Genomic DNA, 25,892 nt, shown 5'->3' on the forward strand with positions numbered 1-25,892 from the left:
TTCCTTCTTATCCTTTCTAGGTGGCCTTTCCTTCTGCAGGCTCCTCTTGCAAGGTGTGCCTCCTAACATAATTGATTCATATTTGCGAGACTTGCATTCAAGCAACCCTGAGGAATAAAGGGCCTGGGCACTGCCTCTCTGCACGCCACTGCTTTGAAATCGGGTTGCAATGAGAAAGCATTTGTTTTTCCACCAGGCTCCCAAGTGTGGTCGTTTTTTTTCCTCCTGATGCTGAAGAAAAAAAAAATGTTTGCACGGATTGCTTAATTAAAAATTGCAAACAAAATCTCATTTGAAGTTAGCATTTTGGTCATTGTTGTCTTTGCTTGGTCACTGTACTTTCCAAAAAAATGCAAGCTATAGAATAATCAGAAACAGTTATTTTAGCTTAACATAACAGACTCTGAAATCTTTTTTTTCCCTTAGAGTAAATATATATATATATATATATACACACACACACACACACAATAAACAGCAATGTAACCTTAAAACCCATCTTTCTCTGGATCTAAGAAATTTTTCTAAGCAAAGAAGAGTTGTTTATTTCCCACAACCCTACTTAACTCCAGTGGATCTGTGCCCTTTTCCCCATTTAAATTTACTATGAGACATTCTTGAAGTCTTTCAGACAAGTTTTCTCAACAGAAGGGAAAATGTATTCAATAAATGGTACAATAAATCTGAACTATTTATGATGAAATGATACAGTATTCGTTTATGTGTTTGGGGTTGCATGATCAGACAGACCTAAGGACACAGGCTAAGAGTCAGGATGCTACCAGACTCAGGCCTGACCCAAGTCATGTCTCTGGCACAGCATCCTGGCCAAATGCACCAGAGTTCCTGCTAAATACCTCGTCACACTGATGGAAAGCTGTTGTAGACTACAGAGCAGTTACAGATTTAGAGTTTGCTGATGGCATCTATTCAAATTGATGAAAGCTTATTCCAAAATCTAGATGCCAAGAAACATTTGTATTATAAACAATGTCCTTCACTTTCCTGATACTGCAGAGAAAGTTTCACTTCGGGGAGTGGAGTAGAGGGCGGGTAAGGTACCACACCGTTACTGTTTTCTACATATGGTATATCCTCATGTTAAGAATACTTATACATTGCAAAGTTCCCATAAGGAAGAAAATGTCCATTTTGAAATTGCAAAGAACAGAGTATCAGAAGCTGTCATTGCTATTAACTTTCCTGTAAGTTTGCTTAAATTTCCATTGAATTTGTTTAAATTCCATTAAATAACTTTGTTTAAATTTCCATTAAAGAAAAATGATATACCACAGGAATTTACGAAAAATTCTTTTGGGAAATGAAACATTCATTAAAATTTTTTAAAGAATTACACTAGTGACTCACTTTATTTTTATTTATTTACTCACTGTAAAAGAAAGCTTGATGAATGTTTACATCTTGATTAATGCAGAAGTAGGAAAAAGCCCTACTAGTTCCAAGAAACATTGGAATAAGGCAATACATCCTTAATCACTCACTTTTATTTTTGTTTTAATTTCATTGGAGTACAGTGATTTACAATGTTGTATTAGTTTCAGGTGTATAGCAAAGTGATTCAGTTATATATGTACACATATTTATTCTTTTTCAGATTCTTTTCTCATATATATTACCACAGAATATAGAGTAGAATTCCCTGTGCTCTATAGTAGGTCCTTGCTGATTATCCTTCTTACATATATAGTGTGTGTATGTTAATCCCAAACCCCTGGTTGATCCCTCCCCACACCCTCCTGATAGTTCCCTTTTGATCAGCATAAGTTTGGTTTTGATATCTGTAAGTCTATATCTGCTTTGTAAATAGTTCATTTGCATCATTTTAAAAATTAGATTCCACATGCAAGTCATATCATACCATATTTGTCTTTGTCTTATTTACTTAACTTGGTATGATAATGGCTAGGTCCATCCATGTTGCTGAAAATAACATTATTTTATCCTTTTTATGGCTGAGTAACATTCCATTGCATGTATATACCACAACTTCTTTATCCATTTCTCTGTTGATGGACATTTAGTTTCCTTCCATGTCTTGGCTATTGCAAATAGTGCTGCAATAAACATTGGGGGCCATGCTCAGATATGTACCCGGGAGTGGGATTGCTGGATCATGTGATAGTTCTATTTTCAGTTTTTTAAGGAACCTCCTTACTGTTCTCCATAGTGTTGGACCAATTTACATTCCTACCAACAGTGTAAGAGGGTTCCTTTTTCTCCACACCCTCCCCAGCATTTATGGTTTGTGGACTTTTTGATGATGGTTATTCTGACTGGTTTAAGATGATACTTTCTTACAGTTTTGATTTGCATTTATTTCTCTGATAATTAGTGATGTTGAGCATCCTTTTACATGCCTGTTGGCCATTTGTATGTCTTCTTTGGAGAAATGTCTATTTAGACCTTTTGCCCATTTTTTAATTGGATTATTTGTTTGTTGATACTGAGATGCATGAGCTGTTTGAATATTTTGGAGATGAATCCCTTGTCGGTCACTTCATTTGCAAGTTTTTTCTCCCATTCTGTGGGTTGGCTTTCATTTGGTTTATGGTTTCCTTTACTATGCTGAAGCTTTTAAGTTTAATTAGGTCCCATTTGTTTGTTTTTGTTTTTAAATTTCATTAAAATGAAATTTTAATTTTAATGTAAATTCATTACTCTAGGAGGTGGATCAAAGAAGATATTGCTGCTATTTAGGTCAAAAATGTGTTCTGCCTATAGTGCCCAGTCTTATATTTAGGTCTTTGATCCATTTTGAGTTTATTTTTGTGTATGGTGTTATAAAATGTTCTAATTTCATTCTTGTACATATAGCTTGCCAGTTTTCCCAGCACTGCTCACTGAAGAGACTGTCTTTTCTGCATTGTATAGTCTTGCCTCCTTTGTCATAGATTAATTGACTGTAAGTGCATGAGCTTATTTCTGGGCTAATTCTGTTCCACTGATCTATATTTCTGTATTTGCGTCAGTACCATACTGCTTAACCACTCACTTTTAAATTGATACTTGAAACATTCTCATTAGCTCAATGAATGAGTTTTTGAATGTCTGTGTGCATGGCGCTGGTTTGGACTCAGCTAGGAATTCAGTGAGAAATAAGCCACTCAGGAAATTTATAATGTACAAGACTGGTAACCAAAGGGAAGCACATAAACAGGGCAGACTGTAGGTGTAAGAGAATACTATAAGGATTCGGAAGTCAAATAATGTATTTAGGTAATTGTTATTATCAATGTATGTATCAAATTAGGATGGCGTGCAGGACATGCCACATGATTTTATTTTTCTAAATCAAATTAAATATGACTCTAATCTCCCCAGTAGCCAGAGAGATTGAGAGGATCTCTCTGTCTTCCTTCTGGGTCTGGGTCAACTGACTCTTTCTCGGTGCCTAGAAGATGGAGAGAAGGCAAAGCCTCTGGTGTTCAGGTTACACTGGTGATGGCAGAGATGCCTATGGTCCAACCCAGTATAGTCAAGACAAGGACAAGTGATGCGGAAACTTCCTGACAAGTGTAGACCTGGGTCTTTTGACTTCCAAGGCCAGAGCTTGGCTATTTACCTGCTGTCTTTTTTTTGCCACACCATCTGCTTGCAGAACCTTAGTTTCTTGTTTTTTTTTTTTTAGAACCTTAGTTTCTTGACCAGGGACAGAACCCAGGCTCCTGGCAGTGAAAGTACTGAGTCCTCATCACTGGACCACCACAGAATTCCCTTTACCTGCTACTTTTAAAGATGTTCTTTGTGGGGAGACTGGACAGTTCTACCACTTAGTATTAGACTTGGACCTGGGCAAGAGGACCCTCTATGCTCAAGCCTCTCCCTCTGACCCTCCTCCAGCCATATCTCCCTCCACACAGCAGGGAGGCCATGGACCCAAGGGGGCATGCATACCTAAAGGCTTACAAACCTTCCTTCCTTCCTGTAGCCTGCACCCAGTCCAGTTTTAAGGACTTTGTGGGCCTTTTCCTTTTCTACCCCCAAGGAAGAACAAAGTGGCCAGCATATATATCCTGAGGCCCAATGGGTGGCCTAGTGAAGTGAAGTCGCTCAGTCGTGTCCGTCTCTTTGTGATGTCATGGACTGGCGCCCACCAGGGCTCCATGGAATTCTCCAGGCAAGAATAGTGGAGTGAGTTGCCATTTCCTTCTCCAGGGGTTCTTTCCGACCCAGGGATCGAACCCAGGTCTCCTGCATTGCAGGCGAATTCTTTACTGTCTGAGCCTAGGGACGCTTATTTTTCAGGGAGTCGGGATGTGGAGGGTGTGACTGAGGCTGCACATGAGGCAGGGCATCTGCGTGTGTGTCCCTGAGACCTCTCGTGGTGCAGGGGGCAGCAGGGTGGAAAGCACACAACATCCTGGCAAGTATCTTTGAAGACTGATAATCCAACATGCAATCTAGCCTTCTGACACTTCCCTGGTGATCCAGTGGTTGTGACTCCATGCTTCCACTGCAGAGTGAACGGGTTCGATCCCTGGTCAGGGAACTAAGATCCTGCATGCTGTGCAGCCCAGCCAAATAAATAAATGAATAAATACAAATAAGGACGTGTACTCAATTGTCATAATTTAATAAGGTTAATTTTTTAAAAAAAATCTAGACTTCCAGGTCATTATGAGGGTATCCCCCTCAGAAAACTGGAGGATACAACCATTTTATGAACCATTCATTAGATTTATAACTTCTAAATATTCATGTATACGAGCTATAAAAACGAGGGGTCAGCCAGCCCCCAGCCACCTTCATTCCCTTTCCTGTGTCCCCTCTTCGCCCTCCTCTACTACCCACCATCACTCTTACCTCTCCACTATCACCAGTTCTCTCCTGACTCCAGGCCTGACCACCCATCTCCTTCCTCACTTCAGTTCCTTTGAATAGAATCCTTGAAACACAAATTTGGCTTTCTTTTCCTCGGAGTAGGAGTAGGAGTAGAATTGTTTCGTTGTTTAGTCGCTAAGTCATGTCTGACTCTTGCGACCCCATGGACTGTGGCCTGCCAAGCTTCTCTGTCCTTGGGATTCTTCAGGTAAGAATACTAGAATGGGTTGCCATTTCCTTCTCCTGGGGATCTTCCAGACCCAGGAACCGAACCTGGGTCTCCTGCATTGCAGGCAGATTTTTTACTGATGGAGCTACAAGGGTAGCCCAGGAGTAGAATAAGGAGTAAGAAAACCAGACGGTCTTCTCACCAACCCTCCTTTATAACATTCCTTGACCCTAAACTGAGCTCTGCCTTTATTTCCCTGTTTTATCTGGAGCACTAATTACCATCCTTGTACCAAAGAGTCGGCTGATTGCTATGCGTAGGTATTTATAAAATTCCTTTGTGGCTCAGCTGGTAAAGAATCCGCCTGCAATGTGGGAAACCTGGGTTCGATCCCTGGGTTGAGAAGATACCCTGGAGAAGGGAAAGGCTACCCACTCCAGTATTCTGGCCTGGAGAATTCCATGGACTGTATACTCCATGGGGTCGCAAAGAGTTGGACACAACTGAGCGAATTTCACTTTCACTTTTGTATCAATAATTGAATTTTGATAACTTACACTGGATTAGAGAAACAAACCCACTAATGGAATGACCAATTCTCCTGATTCTAAGGGCAGTCATCACCCTCTTAAATTCACCTGATGATCTCTCTCTGTCCCTAAATGCCCTGACTTGAGAAACTTTTGGCCTAGATAAAGATTTTTCTTCTATCTGGAGTTGATTGCTAGGGACAAAACACCAGGCAGGTGGCAGGAGGTAAACACTCCCAAAGGGGTCACTGAGCACGTGGCTTGGGGCATTGGTGGACTCATGTCTTTAAAGGCAAAAGCTTTGCCCTCAAGTGCATGAGTGACCATAGCTTCTTTTTCTCTCAAGCAATAGCTTTAGAGAAATCTTTCTGTTCTTTGTAGGTAAGCACTTGCATAGGCAAGAGATTTTTTCCTTCCAGCGTTCTCCTCTCACCTTCATCCTTGTCTTGGAGACTAAGAAAATATCTTAAAGACATTACACACAAATTTAAAAATGTTGGCTTAATATTTTTTAAGTTAATGGGAAAAAACACAAAGAAGAAATGAAAAATAAACAGGAGTTACCAGCTTGACAAAGAAAGGAGCCACTCTTCCAGCTCTGCAAGGCATCCCTTTTAGACAACTGGGACGAGGAGTGATTGGAAGGGAGCCATGTTTCAAAATAAACCAAAGCTGATTTGGAGTCATGTGGTCATTTGGAAAATTTTAAGCACTGCTGCTGCTGCGAAGTTGCTTCAGTTGTGTCAGACTCTGTGAGACCCCATAGATGGCAGCCCACCAGGCTCCCCCCATCCCTGGGATTCTCCAGGCAAGAATACTGGAGTGGGTTGCCATTTCCTTCTCCAATGCATGAAAGTGAAAAGTGAAAGTGAAGTCGCTTAGTCGTGTCCAACTCTTAGTGACCCCGTGGACTAGAGAACCAAATAATGTATCCCCTGCAGGATATGGGATGAAGTGCCCCTGGGCTGATCATCCCAGCCCCATTCCTGCATGTCCACTGGCGGGTCACTGAAAATTCAGTTCTCACTCCTGTGTGGGGCAGTACCGCTGCGTTGGAGGCAGGTGGGGTAATGGTGGAGGTTGCCAAGAAGGGGCAGAGCCTCTATGTGGGGTTATTTTTAGGTACTTAATATCTTATGGCTTCTTAATAGCTCATGGCTTCCCAGGTGGTGCTAGTGGTAAAACCTGCCTGCCAATGCAGGAGATGTAAGAGATGTAAGAGACGTGGGTTTGATCCCTGGGTTAGGAAGATCCCCTGGAGAAGGGCATGGCAAGCCACTCCAGTATTCTTGCCTAGAGAATCCCACGGACAGAGGAGCCTGATGGGCTACAATCCATAAGGTTGCAAACAGCTAACTATAATAGCTCACAGTTAGGGTTCAAGGAACATTGTCTTGCAGTAGAATCAAGAGTTCATTAGTGAGATAAGTTGTTCTATGAATCTTTCCATAAATGTCAAGTCTTCATAGTGGCCAGCATGGACTCTGACCCACAGTCTTTAGTAACTCCACTCCCTGAAGAAGTTAAGTAACAGTGATGGACAGACCAGGAGGGTGTGGCTAGGATGGGTTCATCGAAGGCCAAGACCCAGGATCATTGTCAAGTAGGAGGGAGGAAAGGAGCACAGACAAACACATTAATATCTATACAGAGGGAAGGGCAGTCAAGAGCAATGAGACAGAAATGAAGCCAGAAACAACCACACCAGGCAAGGACTAAGGAAAGAGGAAACGGAAATGAGAAAATCAACAACAGAAAGAAAAGAGCACCTGTTTCTGTGCTTCACTGGGATTATCTCAGGCATGGGCTCTTCACCCTGTCCGACTCAACAGCCCTCCTCTTGGCAGAAAAAAGGAAAATGATGGACAGGATGTGAGAGCCCAGCCTGAAGCCACTGCCTCACTTGCTTATTTGTTAAAGTTTATCCATGTTACCTTCTTCTCCATGATATATGCATTTATTAAACAGAAAACTATTTTTTCTTCCCAGATCTTCAAATGGATGTCATTCCAGTCATTATGTCAGGGAGCTAAATGTATCCCAGTCTGGAAAGCACAGTATAACAAAAACCTCATCAACAATGAACAACTGGGACTCTCCTGTTGGTCCAGTGGTTAGGACTCTGCATTTCCACTGCAGGGGACATGGGTTCGATCTCTGGTAGGGCAAATAAGATCCTGCATACCACAAAAAACAAAACAAATGAAACAATGACCAACAAAATAGATCTTAATTCCACTGTAGGTGGTATTATATAATCAGTTTAATACACATGCGTATTAGTTGCTCAGTTGTAACCATCTCTTAGCGACCCCATGGACTGTAGCCGGACTCCTCTGTCCATGGAATTCTCCAGGCAAGAATACTGGAGTGGGTTGCCATTTTCTTCTCCAGGGGATCTACCTGACCCAGGGACTGAACCTGGGTCTCCGGCATTGCAGGCAGATTCTTTACCATCCGGACCACGAGGGAAGCCCTTAATACACATACATAATATAAAATAGAAAAATTTAATCTATCTGTATATCGCTTCTTTGTCCTGGAAAGCACCGTTTAACCAAAATTAAGTGAGCCAACCTTGTCTTTCTCATCCTTTAATTGTCCACAGCCCTGTTTCTCCTCATTCTGCTCCTGGGGCCTCCTCCTTGCCATGCCTCCACCCAAGCCTTCTAAGGCTGAATATCCTTCAGTCCCTTATGACTCAACATGGGGTCCGGTTTCCGGCAGCATCAGCATTACCTGGGAGCTCGTTAGGACTGAAAACCCTCCCTGCACTCGCTCTCCAGATTTGTTAATTTAGAACCTGCCTCATCAGAGGATCTCCAGGTGATTCCTGTGCTCATCCGTGTTGGGGGCGGGCAGCTCCAGCTGTCTCTCACAAGTTCCTTGCATGGCTCTTTGTTTGGAGTCATTCTCTCTCAGCTGTCTCAGAGGAAAGACTTTCTGATAAAAGCATCACTCCTAAAGTGTTTCTGATAACGACCTAACCTAACATGGAAATCTGACCTACCTGCTTATCCTAAAAGCCCCAATCCAAAGATAGGAATAACTCATTGTGGGGCTTTACCACAAATTGCTGAAGAAGGAATTTTTGAGGAAGGAGATTCCCTCCAACGCTCAAGTCATACCATGGAAAACATTTTAAAGCAGTGGGATGAGAACTCAGAAAACAATAATAAATAAAAAACAGTTAAAGGATATAAATAGGACAGATCACTAAGAACTGTGTCTCTGAGGAAAATCAGTTTCCAACCATAAATTGCTTTCGAAATATCAGATAAAAAACACAATTACAACATCTCAGGGATTCTATTGTGAAATTTGCTTTTCTGATCTTGATCCAGAAATTAAGCGTTTCTAGAGAAGAGAGCGAATGTTTTTGTCAATCTATTATTGAACACTTTATGTCCACTCATGTATTTTGAAAGGTGCCATGGTTCTATAAAATTGGACTTTAGAGTCACAAAGTACAGAACTATAAAAACAAATTAAACCAGAGCACATAAATGAGAAAAGGCAAGGATTTACACCACAGAACTACACTAATCTTCATAAATTCTCCAGCCTGTGGGTCCAAAGCTCTAAACACTTAAACACATAGCTTGACTCCCTGAAAGATAAAATTCTGCTACACTGAAAATCTAGCCAGGTGATTTTTTTATTGCAACACATGCCTTTCCAAACCAATGAAATTTAGGGGCTTTTTGAAGCAGTTATTTTACACTTAATCTGGCTACATGAGACGAGAACATTTTGTGGAAAGTTGATCTAGATGCTGAGGAAGAAGATTTGAAATATGATTGCAAGTTACACAAAAAGAACTGGTAGTTAAACCAAGATAAACCACCAAATAAAAACTTATGGATGTCTCTTGTACCGAGGATAATGTAAGACATTACCATTGGGAAAGGCTGGCTGAAGAGTACAAGGAATCTCTCTGTACAATTTTTGCAACTTTCTGTGACTATTATTTCAAAACAAAAAGGTTTTAAATGTATGGATATCTACTCGATACCAAGGACTGAGGAACATACTCAGTGCAGGGATATAATCCTTGTACTCCGAGCTGGACAAGAAGGAGATCAGTACATAAACAAGTGCCTCAAGGCAGACTGGATTACAAGGTATAAAGGACTCTGTGTCGAAGCAGGAGAGATCGAACTGGAGGGATCTGAGAGGCCATTTCAGAGAAGGCAGAATTTAAGCTGAACCTTCACTGATGAGCAATGTTGTGGGGGTGATGAGAGATGGAGGGTACTCTCCAAGCCCAGGAAGCAAAGTGGGGCATGAGGAAGTGCTGGGTGTACTTGGGAACAGCTAATGGATCCATGAAGCTGGAGCATCAGATTAGGGAGAGGAGTGAGGGAAGAGACACTTGGGAAATAAGACTGGGAAAGGAAGATTGGGCTTTCGAATGCTGAGCTATGGAGGTTGGACTTTACCAAAGTCTTCCTGGCAAGAGAATGCATCATTAATTTTAGTAAATTTAGTAAGATAATTTTTTTTAAAGAAAGAACTTTGGGGTATAGGAAATGTGTTTTTTTTTTTTTTTTTAATAGCTTTTGGCTGCACTGCACAGCATGTGGGCTGTTAGTTCCATGACCAGGGATCAAACTTGAGCCCCTGCATTGAAGGCACAGAGTCCCAACCACTGGACCACCTGGAAATTCCTTATATGATCTGGGTACTATTCAATCTGGATTTTATTTGAGGGAAATACCTTTTCCCAGCTTGCCCTTTTATTCTCTTTATGATGTTTTTTTATCTATAGTTAAAATTATCTATAACATAAATTTATTAAACTGGAAAAGGATTTTTCCTTGACTCATTTGTGACCCTGCCAAGTTAAAAGACAGGTATCTCCAAGTTTACTGTACAAAACCCCCACAGAGTTAAGAATGAATCTCTATCATTCTGATTCCTTTCCTGCATTTGTAAGTATCATTTTTCACATAAGAGACTAGGAAATGGATATTCAATGCATGGTTTGGTCTACAGACACCCTCCTATTCTTCTAAAGAAGGGATTGCCAAATTTTTTTCAGTAAAATGCTACTGCTACTGCTGCTAAGTTGCTTCAGTCGTATCCGACTCTGTGCGACCCCATAGACGGCAGCCCACCAGGCTCCCCGTCCCTGGGATTCTCCAGGCAAGAACACTGGAGTGGCTTGCCATTTCCTTCTCCAATGCATGAAAGTGAAAAGTGAAAGTGAAGTCACTCAGTCCTGTCCAACTCTTAGTGACCCCATGGACTGCAGCTTACCAGGCTCCTCAGTCCATGGGATTTTCCAGGCAAGAGTACTGGAGTGGGTTGCCATTGCCTTCTCTGAGTAAAATGCTAGACAGTCAATATTGTAGTCTTTTCAGGCTACATGGTCTCTATCACAACCACTAAAATTTGCCCTTGGAGCATGAAAGCAGTCATAATTAGTATGTAAGGCATAAACATGGCTTTATTAGTGGCACTGAAATATGAATTTCATGTTATTTTGCATCACAGAAAAAATTCTTTTTTTAATCATTTAAAGTCTAAAAACCATCTGTAGTTTATAAGCTGTATGGGAACAGGTGGTGGGCTGGGTAGTAGTTTGTTAGCCCATCTCCAGGGTGTTGTGGTGGCATCTGTCAGACAAACTGTACCCGCTGATAACCACTGCCCAACACTACTGTCACTAAGCAGCTTCTGAGTTAGTTCAGTGTCTTAGAGAAGTGCCTACCGATAAGAACCCTGAGGTGAAGAAAAGGCAACTGTCAGGCTTGTCGCTGGTTGTGCAAAATGATATGTTTATGACAGGCTGTCCCTTGGTCTAAAGAGTGCATTGTGAGGTAAGGGGCTGGTGAACTGCCATTGTGTGGTGGGCAGTGGAAGGTACCACCTGGATCCTTGTCTTTGGGGGGAACGGTGTGTGTAAAAAAAAAAAACAAACAACATGGTTATCGGTATGGGCTGCTCTGAAAAATAGGCATTTGGGTTCCAACCATTCAGTCCCCTTGTTAGACGGTGTTTCTAAATCCTGATTGGTTGGCAGTTCCAATACTTTGGAACCGGAAAGTGAGGGTTCTCTAGAGCTAATACACGGCCAGGGCCCCCAGTCCTGGGGGTTGGGAGGAAGACCTATCCTGTCCCCGTACATTTATCAAACAGGACCTCTCTATGGGCCAACGGATGGGGCCCTCAAACCAGTGACCCAAGATGGGCAAAAATCATGTTCTCACACAGTATCCCGCAGACCCCGGGTCTGCAGGCAGCGGCGTCCTTCAGTTTGGCTGAAGACCAAGGCGTTCGCCAAAGAAGAGAACCGAGCTATGCACACAGCACGAGTTAGAGGAACCCGCTACCAACTGTCCCGCGGGCGAGACTTCCCTCCGGGGAGCGTCACCAGCGGTCCCGGGAGAAGAATCGGACCTTATAGGCAGGTGCATCGGGATCTTGGGGGAGTCTGGGCCCTTTGTGCGCCAATTAGAAAGTGACGGTCGGTGGAGCACCCCGAGGTGACCCGGAGGCCTGGGCGGACCGGTCGCGCCGGCTGGACCCCTCACGAGGCGGCCCCGCCCCCTCCCCGCGCACCCCCCCCCCAGGCCCCGCCCCCTGCGGCCGGCGGCTCTAGGGGCGGGGGCCCCGGGACCAGGGGCGGCCCGGCCTGACCTCGACCTCGGCCGCGGGCCGGACCGGCGAGTCCCACCCGGCCGGCGCAGGCCCGGGCCCGCGAGCCCCTCCCTCCACCTGTCCCCGCCTTGGAGCCCCGCGCGGGCTGCGCTCGCTCGCAGCGGCGGGGCCCGCAGGCGGCCATGGCGGCGGGCGCCGGGGCCAGGCCGGCGCCGCGCTGGCTGAAGGCGCTGACCGAGCCGCTGAGCGCGGCGCAGCTGCGGCGGCTGGAGGAGCACCGCTACACCGCGGCGGGCGTCTCGCTGCTCGAGCCGCCGCTGCAGCTCTACTGGACCTGGCTGCTCCAGTGGATCCCGCTGTGGATGGCCCCCAACTCCATCACCCTCCTGGGCCTCGCCATCAACATGCTTACCACGCTCGTGCTCATCTCCTATTGCCCCACGGTCACCGAGGAGGTAGGGCCCGCCGACCGCCCGCCGCCCGCGGGCCCCCAACTGCTGCCCACCTTGAGCCGAACCCCGGCGCAGGTGCGGCCCTGGAGGCTCCCGGGGCGCCGCACTCCGCCAACCCGCGCGGGGGGCAGAGCGGGCCGGGTTCGCGGAGGGGTGGACACCGCCTCTACCTCCGCGCCGCGGCCGCCGCGAGCCTTCTCCGCTCTGCCGGGAGACTATCACGCCCCTACCCAGTCCCGCGTGTACCCCCAGCCTCCTCCGGACGGCGGAGGGGCTCTCAAGGTCACTGCCCAGTCCCGTCCACCCCCGGGGCGGCGGACGGGCTGTCTCGGCCACTGCGAGCGAGGGGCCTGCCTGTCTGGCCGCCGCCCCATTCTGCGCCAAGTTGGGGATGGGGGTGGACAAGCAGTCGGTGACTTTGCACACTGGTCACTGAACACCCCCAGCTCCGTCCCGCCTGGCCTTAGGGCTTGTGGTTTGGTTGACCAAGCCCGAAATGCCCTTTGGACACTTTTATACTTAACCGTCTGTTTCTCAAAGGCTGTGCTAGTGATCCTGTAATTACTGATAGCGCTGATCAAAGATAAGTTACTTTTAAGAGATTAACTACTTCCTCTTTCTTCGTTGACACCTGTTAATCAGAAGCGTCCCTTGGACTGAGTGTGATGGGGGGAGCAGGAAGCAGAGGGGGCCACTCCCATCTATGGCTTTTTAGAATACCTGGAATAAAGACTACATTGCACGTTCTGTGACATTGCTTTCTTTTCTTTGCCCTCCACATAGAGATTCCGTTTATAATCGTATTTGAGTATAGGTCCTGGTTCGTTGGTTGTTTTAGTGGCTAAGTTGTCTACGACTCTTGCGACCCCGTAGACTGCAGCCTGCCAGGCTCCTCTGTCCATGGGATTCTCCAGGCAAGAATACTAGAGTGGTTGCCATTTCTTTCTCCAGGGAGTATAGATCCTGTGGAGAACTAATTTGACTTGAGGTTGGATAGGAATACAACATGGATCCTTTTTTTTTTTTAAGTATTTGATGAAGCCTACATTTTAAACATAGATTGATGGATGTTAGTTATATTAATATTTGATTTTTCGGCAGACGTTCCCATTGTCAATTCATTTACATATTGTTTAAAAAATGTAAGTGGAAGCCTGTTTGCAGAATTCCCCAGAGGCAGTGTGCCAGAATGGAAGGTGCACTGGGCCAGAAGGGAAGGCTTGGTTCTAATGTGGCTTTGCCACACTATGGAATGACAGACAACGTGGGCATGCTTTCCTCATGTAAAATAGAAATAATACTTGCCAATACTTGCCAAATTTCACAAGAATGCAGTGAGGACTAAATGATATATTACATGCAGATAAATGTAGAAAATTAGAATTTGTTCAACCTGTTAAAAATATTACTTTTATGAAAAATGTCCTGCAAACCTATAATAAAGTTTAGTTTTTATTGGGCCTTGGTTTCGCTGACAACATTTGAATGTTTCTATTTGCCAGTTAAATCATGAACTTTTCAATATTAATTTAATAACCATCTGTTGAGCACTTCCAAAGAGCAGGACAGGCAGAGAAGTCCAGGAGATTCTGTTCAGGGATGACAGGGGATGGGGCCTGATGGAACAGGTTAAATTATTAATTTTTAGGCTATGCCTCATTCATTCAAAAAAAAGGAAAAAAGTGGCAGACAGGGAGGATCTGAGGGACTTAAAAAAAAAGAAATCAGAATGATCTAAAAACAGGAAGTAAAGTTTGAAAAAACAAGATGAAACTGAGAAGTGTTTCTGAAATGTAATTAGATCCTGAACATGTTGCTAAGTGGCTGTAGCCGTGAGGGGAAACACCGTTACAGGAGTTACGCTGCCTGTCTGATAATATCCCGGCAAGACCACAAAAGGAACGTCGCAGTTCATAGGCCACAGAGACAGGATCTGACAAGGTTCAGATCTAAGAAGGCCTGACTACAAAGCCCGATTCTTTTTACCATATACCACCACCGTCTCATCTGCAGTTCTTTCTTTTCTGGGTGATCTGCAGGAAAAATACCTTGTGTTTTATGTAATGCTTATCAGGTGTGTAATATGCTTTCACATTCATTGTTGCATTTGTGTCTCATATCAACCCAAGGAGGCTGGCAAGTTTTCTCCCTTCCTAGAAAGGCCTTCGCACCATTTTAGTATTTCTTCTGTCCAGCCATCCTGAACTAATAGTGGCATACATTTTATTAAGAGGAAGTTGAGGCCTGGAGTGTCTTTAACCTGGCTTGAAATGTGTTTTCTGATTCTTAAACTTAAGAGTTAGTACTTTTTCAGACTTGGTGGATTCCTTCCAGAAAGGGTCAGGGAAAGCCCATACAGTTGTTAGACTCTGATGCTTGGGTTAGTCTACACATTTATGATTAATGCTCACTACATATCTATGTTAATAATATTTGATCTACTTTTTAACTGTATTGATATTCTAGGACATGACTGGGGATGACGAGAAATTAGGAGAAAAAAGTTAAGTGATTTACATTGTTGTGCAATGGTACTCTGAACTGCATGTCACGCCACCATTTCATTAAGGAACTTTCTACTCCAGCCAAATTGAACTACTTCCTATATCAAGGGTATTTCTTGGGACTTCTCCTGGCAGTCCAGTGGTTAAGACTGCATGCTTCTAATGGAGGCTGGGGCTGGAGAAGGGGGTTCAATCCTGGTTGAGAAATTAAGATCCCACATACCACGCAGTGCAGCCAAAAAAAATTTTTTTTTAAGATTTCTTTCCTTCTTGTCCCTCTCTTTTCTCCTTCCTCTTTCTTTCTCCTGTCCCACTTCATCTCTCAGTGTCCATTCCTAACACTACCTCCTTAGGAAATTTTTCTTCCTTCTCTGAAGTCAAATCAACTACTTAATCCTATGAACTTCCATAATAATAGCAATGATAACTAACATTCTGGAGAAGGAAATGGCAACCCACTCCAAGACTCTTGCCTGGAAAATCCCATGGACAGAGAGGAGGCTGGCAGGCTACAGTCCATGGGGTCGCAAAGAGTCAGACATGACTGAGTGACTTTTTAACTAACACTTACCGGGAATTACTTACGTACTTGGGGCTTCCCAGATGGCACTAGTGGTAAAGAACTAGCCAATGTAAGAGATGTAAGAGACATGGGTTCGATCCCTGTCGGGAAGATTCCCCTGAAGGAGGGCCTGGCAACCCACTCCATTATTCTTGCCTGGAAAATCCCATGGACAGAGGAACCTTGTAGGCTACAGCCCATAGTGCTGCACAGAATCGGGCATGACTGAAGGAACTTAGCATTCACACGCACACACGTATGTGCTGGGCATTCATTTAAACTGCTTTTGTCTATTATCTCATTTAATCCTCTCCACAACTTTATGAAAAGGTACTACTATTATCCTCATTTTATAGATGAGGAAACTAAAGGGAAATAAATTAACCTCTTTAAACTGAGTCTAGGATTCCAAGCTGGAAAACTATACTTCTGCTGTAGGTCTTTGTAGCTCTCCTGTGGAACTTCTCCATTTATTTTGGTTATGTGTGTGATGTGATGTTTGGTTATGTATGTCCTTATTGAGTAAGACAGTCTACCATATTTTAAGTTCAGACAGCAATTGCCCATTTATTTGAACATTCTCCACAGCATAGTGCCCTGTGTAAAGTAGACACTTGGTAAATATTTGCTAAACTATTGACTGCGTGCAGGAAATAGCAATTTATAATCTTGGGAGATTATGTTTTTCCATCCATATTCAGTTTTAGCTTGTTTCAGATTAAATACTTATCAATTTGGTCCAGGGAGTTTTGACATGAGTATGCAAGAGTCAGGGCAAACAGAAAACAAGAACTGAATTGCGTCCCCTCTCGATGAGAAAATTTGGTGATTCGAGTCTGGTTCTTTGGGCTCCAGCTTAGTAGCATTCTCTGCTTATTTTTGACTGGCATAAACTGTGGCTCCATTCCCTTTTCGGTTTTCTTGAGTAAATGTTTTTGCTCTGCCCTCTTGCTATCTGTATATAAATCCATGTGACTGCTATTAAGAGTGTGTTTATAGCAGATTGGTGCCCAGCATAGGGCTGGGTCAAAGGGCCTTGAATAATTTCTTTCCCTTATGATATGAATTGAAAGCAAGTGTATCTGAGGAGATATTTACAACCTTAAGAAATGGTTTGTTCCCTGTCTAAATATTTCAGATTCGAGTGGCCTTTGGACTATCAAGAATTATTTGTTGGAGGAATAATAAGAAAAGGCAATAACCTAGTCAAATTCTGTTACAGGTTTGGTTTCTTTGAAATCTAGAATATTTCCTTCTAGTTCAGTAACTTAAGAAGCGTCATTTATGAAGGCAGGACTCTTGTGAGAGAGTGGCCTCTCATACTAAAACAAAATACCTCGCAGGAGGTGAAAGTTCTAGAAGCAGGGCAGGGAGTGGAGTGAGGCAGGCAGGCACAGACAGCCCTGAGGGTCGAAAATGCCTCCTTGAATCATGCACCCACAGTGCCTTGCTGGCCTCACCCTAATCCCAGTGCTGTCTAGAAGGAGCTTCTGCCGGTGATGTAGAAGTAGCTCTGATGCCTGTGGCTTTCCTGTGCTTGATTCCCAAGAAACAGACTGTTTCCCCTTTAGAATTCTGGTTCAAGTGTGGATAAAACATGGCCTTGTGAGTATGGAAGGAGCCTTAAATCCTGCTCCTGGTGGGTTTGACCTGGGCAGAAGCGCCAGCCACCTGGGTTCTGTGAAGTTACAGTGCGAAACAGATGTGAAGGTACCCAAAGGAGTTGACGGTGACGATAGATCTGTCTAGGGGTTCTCTTCGCTCCCCTCCCTGCCTGTTTCCCTTTGCCTAGTGAGAGGCTGGCATTGTCAACAAGAATTCTAGTAAGTACTCAAAGAGGTTTTTAAAAAGAATACGACTGTTTACACTAAACTTAAGAGAAGGAATGCTGTCTTTCAAGTACAGCTTTCTACTGTCCTGAGAAAGTCCCTCTGGCCCTGAAGTTGGTTGAACGCTGTTGGGTGTTCGTGCCCTGCCTGGTTTCCACCCGCAGCTGGTAACCTGCCTCATTGTAAGAAGGTGGGTGTGTTCCTCTCAAACGCTGGCCCCTGCCCTGAGCTGAGGCCACAAGTTGGGGTAAACCAGTGAGCTGCTAGGGCCTTCCTGCTGGGAGGGATGGAGAGTGACTCTTGGCTTCCTGTCCACCAAGCCTCTGGAGCCTCCCCAGCCTTGGTTCCAGTGGGAACCCTCCCTTTGTAAACAACGAAATGCCTCTGGTCACAGGCTCAACTGTGTCACGGGCACATAATACAGGTTAGAGCAGTCAGATTAGCAGTCTATTAAAATTCCATGAGTTTTCTCTCTAAAATCACTGCTGCTGCTAAGTCACTTCAGTCATGTCTGACTCTGTGCGACCCCATAGATGGCAGCCCACTAGGCTCGGGTATACCCGTGGCTGATTCATGTTGATGTTTGGCAGAAACCAACACAATACTATAAAGCAATTATCTTCCAATTAAAAATAAATAAATTTATTATATTAAAAAAAATCACTAGACTCACCCAACTGGGTACAAAGTCCACCTTCTAACACTGTACCAGCATTACAGTTTTTCACACATGCCTGATCTTTGTCTAAACGCAGTTTTTATTTTTTATGGAGAGAGAAGTCAACTGATGTTTGGATAATTGAAGTCTCTCCATTACCAGCTGACCCAGTGGTTACTGGTTATGTAATATCTTTTGCATCTGTATCAACTTACATCCAAGGCCATTTAAAGCAAAGAGGACTTTTTAAGTGTGAAAATTCATATAAGCAGGCATGTATAGTTTCAGTATTTCCTAAATTTTAATTTGGGAACATTTTTGCTTTTGTGTATTACCTATACTGTTTTTCTTTACATAAACTTCAAATCTACTCCTTAAAAACTTAGACTTAAAGCCTTAATATCTGTACAATTATAGGTTTGATAGCTATGCTAGCTAGTTTTAAAATTATTATTTTTAAAATAGATTAAAGACATAAGTATTAAAATGAAAAGTTTACCTAAGAATCACTCAAAAAGTATCTTATATAGTATCAGAAATAATAATAACTAAAATTTACTGAGCTCTTCCCATAAGCCAGGCACTTTTCTAAGCACTTGACATGTAATAATTCATTTAATTCTCACAATGAGCTGAGAACAGTGATTATTCCCATTTTTCATAAAGGGAAACTGAAGCACTGAGAGGTAAAGTAGCTCATTCAAGGATCATTTGCAGGTGGAGTACAGAGTATGTACTCCTATCCAGTCTGCAAAAAAGCCCCAAGACATGTATTCGTAAATTTGGAAACCATTTTACTGAATAGTTATGAGGTAACCTGTTACTTAATCATCAGTTGATTTTAATCATCTAGTTATTTAGCTCCCATGGTATATATAGCAGGTTTTAAAACCAGAGAACATACCTCCTACTCTGGAGAGGATTCTATTCTCATATTAAAGATGGGGCCTTGGAGACTACCTAGGTTAGCCTTTTCATTTATAGAAAAACCTAAGACTGTATTCCCCCAAAATCCAGTATTCTAGGGTCTGAGCCAAAAGTTAAATTTGTCCAGTGCACAGAAATGTGTTCACTGATCACTTTCTAAGTCTCTTTTTCCTTTTCCTGATGTGTGTGCTCATTCAAACACACAAATAAAAAGGAGTATGATACCTGGAATAAATAATTGATCTATATATGAGTGTTCTCTGATCCAGAGTTATTTTGAACAAAAACAGTTGCCACATGTTCTAATGTTTCTCTAATCCTTTAATTCAAGTAGCTAGAAAAAGTAAAATTTCCCAAATACTTAAGTTTTATATAGTTCTTTTTTTGTGATGTAACTGACAAGCAATTTAAATTTATTAGTGTTTTTTTAATGACATGAAAGTGAAGGGGAACTAAAAAGCCTCTTGATGAAAGTGAAAGAGGAGAGTGAAAAAGTTGGCTTAAAACTCAACATTCAGAAAACGAAGATCATGGCATCTGGTCCCATCACTTCATGGAAAATAGATGGGGAAATGGTGGAAACAGTGTCAGACTTCATTTTTTTGGGCTCCAAAATCACTGCAGATGGTGACTGCAGCCATGAAATTAAAAGATGCTTACTCCTTGGAAGGAAAGTTATGACCAACCTAGATAGCATATTCAAAAGCAGAGACATTACTTTGCCAACAAAGGTCCGTCTAGTCAAGGCTATGGTTTTTCCAGTGGTCATGTATGGATGTGAGAGTTGGACTGTGAAAAGCGCCAAAGAATTGATGCTTTTGAACTGTGGTGTTGGAGAAGACTCTTGAGGGTCCCTTGGACTGCAAGGAGATCCAACCAGTCCATTCTGAAGGAGATCAGCCCTGGGATTTCTTTGGAAGGAATGATGCTAAAGCTGAAACTCCAGTCCTTTGGCCACCTCATGGGAAGAGTTGACTCATTGGAAAAGACTCTGATGCTGGGAGGGATTGGGGGCAGGAGGAGAAGGGGACGACAGAGGATGAGATGGCTGGATGGCATCACCGACTCGATGGATGTGAGTCTGGGTGAACTCCAGGAGTTGGTGATGGACAGGGAGGCCTGGTGTGCTACGATTCATGGGGTCGCAAAGAGTTGGACACAACTGAGCGACTGAACTGAACTGAACTGACTGAATGACATGCTGCTACTGCTGCTGCTAAGTCGCTTCAGTCGTGTCCGACTCTGTGCGACCCCGTAGACACCACCCCACCAGGCTCCCCCGTCCCTGGGATTCTCCAGGCAAGAATACTGGAGTGGGTTGGCATTTCCTTCTCCAATGCATGAAAGTGAAAAGTGAAAGTGAAGTCGCTCAGTCGTGTCCAACTCTTAGTGACCTCATGGACTGCAGCCTACCAGGCTCCTCCGTCCATGGGATTTTCCAGGCAAGAGTACTGGAGTGGGATGCCATTGCCTTCTCCGAATGACATGAACTTATGATTATTTCTTAGTAATTATTTTATTTTCTAGAATAAACGTATAATCTTCCATACAATCATGTAAGATTCATCATTAGTGAAGGTATTATTTAAAATTGTGATTTACACACATCATTGAATACCATGCAGTCATGTAAGCAAATGGTGTAGATCTTTATGCTTGACTTGGAAAGATTTCTATGATGTATTATAAAGTTCTGATCTTAAAAGATACAGTAGATTTTTTTTTTCTTTTGGCCACACCACATGGCTGTGGGATCTTAGTTTCCTGACCAGGGATCAAACCCATGCCCCCTGCAGTGGAAGCATAGTGTCTTAACTGAACCATCAGGGAATTCCCAGATACAGTAGATATTATAAAGATAATATAATTTAAAACGTTAAATGTTAAGGAGCTTATATGATCTGGAGAAGTTTTACTTTTTGTAATAGCCTCCTGCTATAGAAGTATTCTGACATTAACATATTGCTTGCTGCTGCTACTGCTAAGTCACTTCAGTCATGTCCGACTCTGTGCGACCCCATAGGCAACAGCCCACCAGGCTCTGTCGTCCCTGGGATTCTCTAGGCAAGAACACTGGAGTGGGTTGCCTTCTTATGACTTTATAATTCTATAATTCATAATCCATGCCCTGATTTTCCTGGGTTTACATTTGAAATTTTTGAAAATAAGTTTTTTTTTTTTTTTTTTTAACTGGAATTGAGTTGGGATAGCTCTGGAAATCCTGCATCCACCTGGAGAACTTTCTGGAGTGACCCGCATTTAAAGCAGACTCCTGGAAGGAAGAGGCCTGCTGTTCCTGGCAAGAGGATCTCCCCCCTGGGGCCTGTTTTACAGAGATAACAGATAATCTGCAAACTATTTCATAGCTCCCGGGTGGAAATGGAGGTGATGACTGCAGGGAAGAGAAAAGATAGGTCCAGCCCCTGTGGTCTTGGGAAGACTGGAAAGGGAATGAACTGGCAGCTGGTGGACTGGTGCGCCTTCGTGGGTTTAAAAGGAAGGAAGTCTCTCTCAGCTTGCAGCCAGTTTCCCACCGCTCGGATTCACTGAACTTGAAATTGTATTACTCGGCCATTAAAAAGAATACATTTGAATCAGTTCTAATGAGGTGGATGAAACTGGAGCCTATTATACAGAGTGAAGTAAGCCAGAAAGAAAATCACCAATACAGTATACTAACACATATATATGGAATTTAGAAAGATGGTAACAATAACCCTGTATACGAGACAGCAAAAGAGACACTGATATATAGAACAGTCTTTTGGACTCTGTGGGAGAGGGAGAGGGTGGGATGATTTGGGAGAATGGCATTGAAACATGTATAATATCATATATGAAACGAGTCGCCAGTCCAGGTTCGATGCACAGTACTGGATGCTTGGGGCTGGTGCACTGGGACGACCCAGAGGGATGGTGTGGGGAGGGAGGAGGGAGGAGGGTTCAGGATGGGGAACACATGTATATCTGTGGCGGATATATGTTGATATATGGCAAAACCAATACAATATTTTAAAGTTAAAAAATAAAATTAAATTAAAAAACAAAAAGAAAAAAAAAAGAAATTTTATTTGTGGGGGCAGGAAAGTGCTTCTTAGCAGGTTTGAAAGAATAGATAAGAATCCAGATGGGAAGCTACACCTAGTCTGTGTAGCCTGCAGGGCAATAAATATGATAGATCTCGTCTCATGGGCCAGGTCATAAAACTAGGGTTTGCTTCCTGGATCCAGTCTAACTCTCTTCTTGATGGAACTTTATCACCCCTCCCTAAGTTTCACTTTTATCTGTAATAAAAAGAACATAATAGCTGCCTTGTCTCTGTGGATTGCTGTTTCAAACAAAATAATGCATTTTTGAAAGTCCTTTGGTGTACTGTTTAAGATAACATTACTACCTTTCCAGTCTCTCTTGTAATGACCTGTGGATCATCTGTTCCAGAAACATGAGCTGGTCATGGACTCATGAATAAACCTTTCACTTTAAGGACTCTACCTTCATTCCTGCTTAGCCCTTCTCTCTGTCTTTTCCTGTTGAAATTCCCCTGCCCCTCTTTCCCCATTTAAACTGTAAATCTTAACTCCATTGATATTCTAGTGAGGTCATGTTAGGCCAGCAAGCCAGTTTTCATTCCTTTCTCCAAATAAGGGGCAGAGTCCACCTCCAACCATGGTATCCAGGAACAGCCAAATTTATTTCAGCATGGATTTCTGTTAACACCTTGACCTTTAGACTTACCTGCTGCCAGGCTCCCAGATCAGAAGTTAGAATCAGGAGCTTTTTAATGTGGACCTTTGGGAGTTGCTTCATGAGAAGCTCCAAATTTTCCATATAAGAAGTTTCTGTATAAGAAGGGAGAATTGGAACATCTTCATGTAGATTATTTACTTTCTGTCATTTAGGGGAAAAGGATTCAGTGGAAAGGAGCTTCCCAGGTGGCACTGTGGTAAAGAATCCACCTGCCAATGCAGAAGATGCAAGAGACATGGGTTCGATTCCTGGGTTGGAAAGATCCCCTGGAGGAGGGCATAGCAACCCATGCCAGTATTCTTGCCTGGAGAATCCCATGGACAGAGGAGCCTGGTGGGCTACATTCCATGGGGTGGCAAAAGAGTCGGACACGGCTTAGTGACTAAACAACAACAGCAGTGTAGCTATTAACACTGGGTATCTGATATTAACAAATGATGAAATATTTGTTAAAGTTCAAAGTAAACTTTTGTTTACTTTGAAAGATTGAGGAATGAGGTAGCGAGTTGATTGGTTATTTGCAGAATTGCCACATAAGCCATACCCACATTGATATGTCAAATATCATTTTAGAATGTTTAATGACAATAGCTAAACTTCGTTGAGCACTTATTACATGCCTGGTGTGTGTAAAGAACTATCTTAAGAATTTTTTCATTGTGTACAACTACAAGTTTTATTTGCATCTTACAAATGAGGTAACCAAAGTTTAGAAGTTTAAATGACTTGCCCAGGGTCACTTGGCTATTACATAACAGAGCCAAGAACTCAAACACAGATCTAACTTTGAAACCCTATGTCTCAACACTTTTGCTGTACTTCATTTCTGAGGCAGAATTCTGGGTTGGCCATTGCTTTCATCACATGGGTCCCTGAGGAAGTAGAATACATTTATAAAGTGCTGAAAGAAAAGAATGGTTGTTTTAAAATCCTTTTTCTCAAAATAAATAAATAAATAAAATTCTTTTGCTCTCTTTTGTTGAAATTGCATCATTTCTATTGACCCACCTTCAAGTTCACTGACTCTCTGCTCTGTCATTTTTGTCTATGGTTCTGTATGTAATGTGTCTTTTTCTTCTGGCTTCTTAAATGATTTTCTCTTCATCACTGGTCTTCAGTGATTTGATTATGTTGTGCCTTGATGGGTTTTTAAAAAAAATACTTATTCTGCTTGGGGTTTGCTGAGCTTCATGGATATGTGAGTTTATAGATTTTATCAAATGTGGACATTTCCAGCCATTATTTTTTCTTGTATTTTCCATGTCCAACCCTTTCTTTTCTCTCCTTCTGAGACTGTAATTACATATATCCCACAGGTTATTGAGGCCCAGTTCAATTATTTTTAGCCTTTTTTTTTTCATGCACAATATTGGATATTTTCCTCTAATAGTCTGTAAATTCACTGATATTTTCTTCTGCAGTATCTAATATGTTGTTAATCTCATATAGTATATTTTACATTTGAAATATTGTACTTTTCATTCTAGAAATTTCACTGGAGTCTGTCATGCTTTTCTTCCATCTTCTTGAACATATGAGGCATATTTATCAGAACTTTTAATGTCCTCTTCTGCAGATTTCACTCTGTTATTCCTGGGTCTGATTGTTTTGATTGATTTTACTCCTAGTTGTCAGCGTATTTTTCTGCTTCTTTGAGTGACTAGTAGTTTTTTAATTAGATGCCAAACATTGTGAATTTTACATTCAGGGGTACTAGGTTTGGTGGGGTTTTCCTTTAAGATGTACTTTGTGTTGGCTATAGGTAAGTTACCTGGAATCAGTCAGATGCTTTTGAGGCTGGATTTTACATCTGTTAAGGCTATCAGAGAAACCTTTAGTCTAAGGCTAATTTATCCCCACTGCTAAAGCATTACAGTTCTGAGAACTCTACCCAGTGCCACAAGTATTACAAGGTCTTTCTGCTGTACCTGGTGGGAATGTGGTTCTTTCCCTGGCCTTCATTAGTAGTTTTTTCTCATTAGGCACAGGTCACCTCTCAGCCAAAGACTCAAAGATCCCCTCTGTAGATCTCCACAACATGTGCCTCTCTCCTTACCAGTGCCCTGAGCCACAGATTCTGTCTGCCTTGACCTTCCTGAGCTCTGCTCTGTTGCTCCTCAACACAGCAGGATCACTGGGCTCTTCCAGGTCCCCACTCCTGCACTGCGGGCTGGACACTGCCCGTCGGCACTAAGCTGGAGTACTCGGAGGGCTCATGTCACTTACTTCCCTTCTGTCAGGGATCACAGTGCTGCGCTGGCTGCAATGTCTGAACATGGTTGTTTTGTTTATTTGATCGCGTTTCTAGTTATCCAAGGTGGGAGAGTAAATCCAGTCCCTGATATTCCATCATAAATGGAAGCAGGGGTCTGTGGTTTGTCTTTAAGTTCTTCTTTCACAGTGGAAACTTACCGAATAATTTCAAATCCAGTGCCATATATGAATAGTATTATATTAAAGGAGCTGTGGACTAAGAATCAAAATCAGGGTCCTAATCCTCATTCAGTTGTTTAACTTCCTGCTTCCCATAATATATTCTGTGACCTCCTACCCAATCTAGAGCAATTCATTTCTTAGTTTAATTCATATCTGTAGAAAGAGGGTTATGAATGTTCTTTATATCATGCTGAGGTGCTATAAAGCGAGAACATAAGCAAATGTGTTGGTTGGCTTGGTTGAGCTGTTTTCAAACAGAAGCTGGCTTATTGTCACTCACCAGTCTTCATTGTTAACATTTCATGTTAGGCACCATACTGGACATACCTTTTATGTGCATTAGGACTCTTCATCTACCAGTCACTGGATGCTATTGATGGGAAACAAGCCAGAAGAACAAATTCTTGTTCTCCTTTAGGGGAACTTTTTGACCATGGTTGCGACTCTCTTTCCACAGGTAAGTTAGTGGAGATTTTTTTCCTACAGTTGTTTTTTGTTTGTTTGTTTTTTAATGATGGCTTAAAAAATGAAATGAACTGAGCTGTTTGGTTTGTTTTGGTTTACATTTGGGAGCAATTTTGCAAAGTGTATTTTTTTGTAAATACACTAAAAATGTATGTTCAGTAATTT

The 25,892-nt window shown here is 42.6% G+C and overlaps 2 protein-coding genes and 1 long non-coding RNA gene across 14 annotated transcripts in view; 2 read left to right on the top strand and 1 right to left on the bottom strand.

Annotated features, from left to right (window-relative positions):
- Positions 1–291, top strand: part of MYBPC1 (myosin binding protein C1) — a 100,771-nt gene extending 100,480 nt beyond the window's left edge. For 8 of the 11 annotated variants that reach the window (XM_061417068.1, XM_061417072.1, XM_061417074.1 and 5 more), the window contains one exon: positions 21–291. In XM_061417068.1, coding sequence (XP_061273052.1) covers positions 21–118 — 98 coding nt within the window. In that variant the 3' untranslated portion in view covers positions 119–291. The remainder of the gene's footprint in view (positions 1–20) is intronic. The other 3 variants (XM_061417070.1, XM_061417071.1, XM_061417077.1) reach the window with 1 other exon arrangement.
- Positions 292–1,093: 802 nt separating this feature from the next.
- Positions 1,094–12,710, bottom strand: LOC133247801 (uncharacterized). The gene is made up of 2 exons (XR_009736501.1): positions 12,653–12,710; positions 1,094–8,017 (listed from the first exon to the last, which is right to left on the bottom strand). It is a non-coding gene; the product is annotated as an uncharacterized LOC133247801 (long non-coding RNA).
- CHPT1 (choline phosphotransferase 1) overlaps positions 12,165–25,892 on the top strand; it is a 29,746-nt gene continuing 16,018 nt past the window's right edge. The window contains exons 1-2 of one of the 2 annotated variants that reach the window (XM_061417081.1): positions 12,165–12,602; positions 25,572–25,719. In XM_061417081.1, coding sequence (XP_061273065.1) covers positions 12,330–12,602; positions 25,572–25,719 — 421 coding nt within the window. In that variant the 5' untranslated portion in view covers positions 12,165–12,329. The remainder of the gene's footprint in view (positions 12,603–25,571; positions 25,720–25,892) is intronic. The other variant, XR_009736500.1, reaches the window with a different exon arrangement.

This window comes from Bos javanicus, chromosome 5 (assembly GCF_032452875.1).
Source record: "Bos javanicus breed banteng chromosome 5, ARS-OSU_banteng_1.0, whole genome shotgun sequence".
Taxonomy (NCBI): domain Eukaryota; kingdom Metazoa; phylum Chordata; class Mammalia; order Artiodactyla; family Bovidae; genus Bos; species Bos javanicus.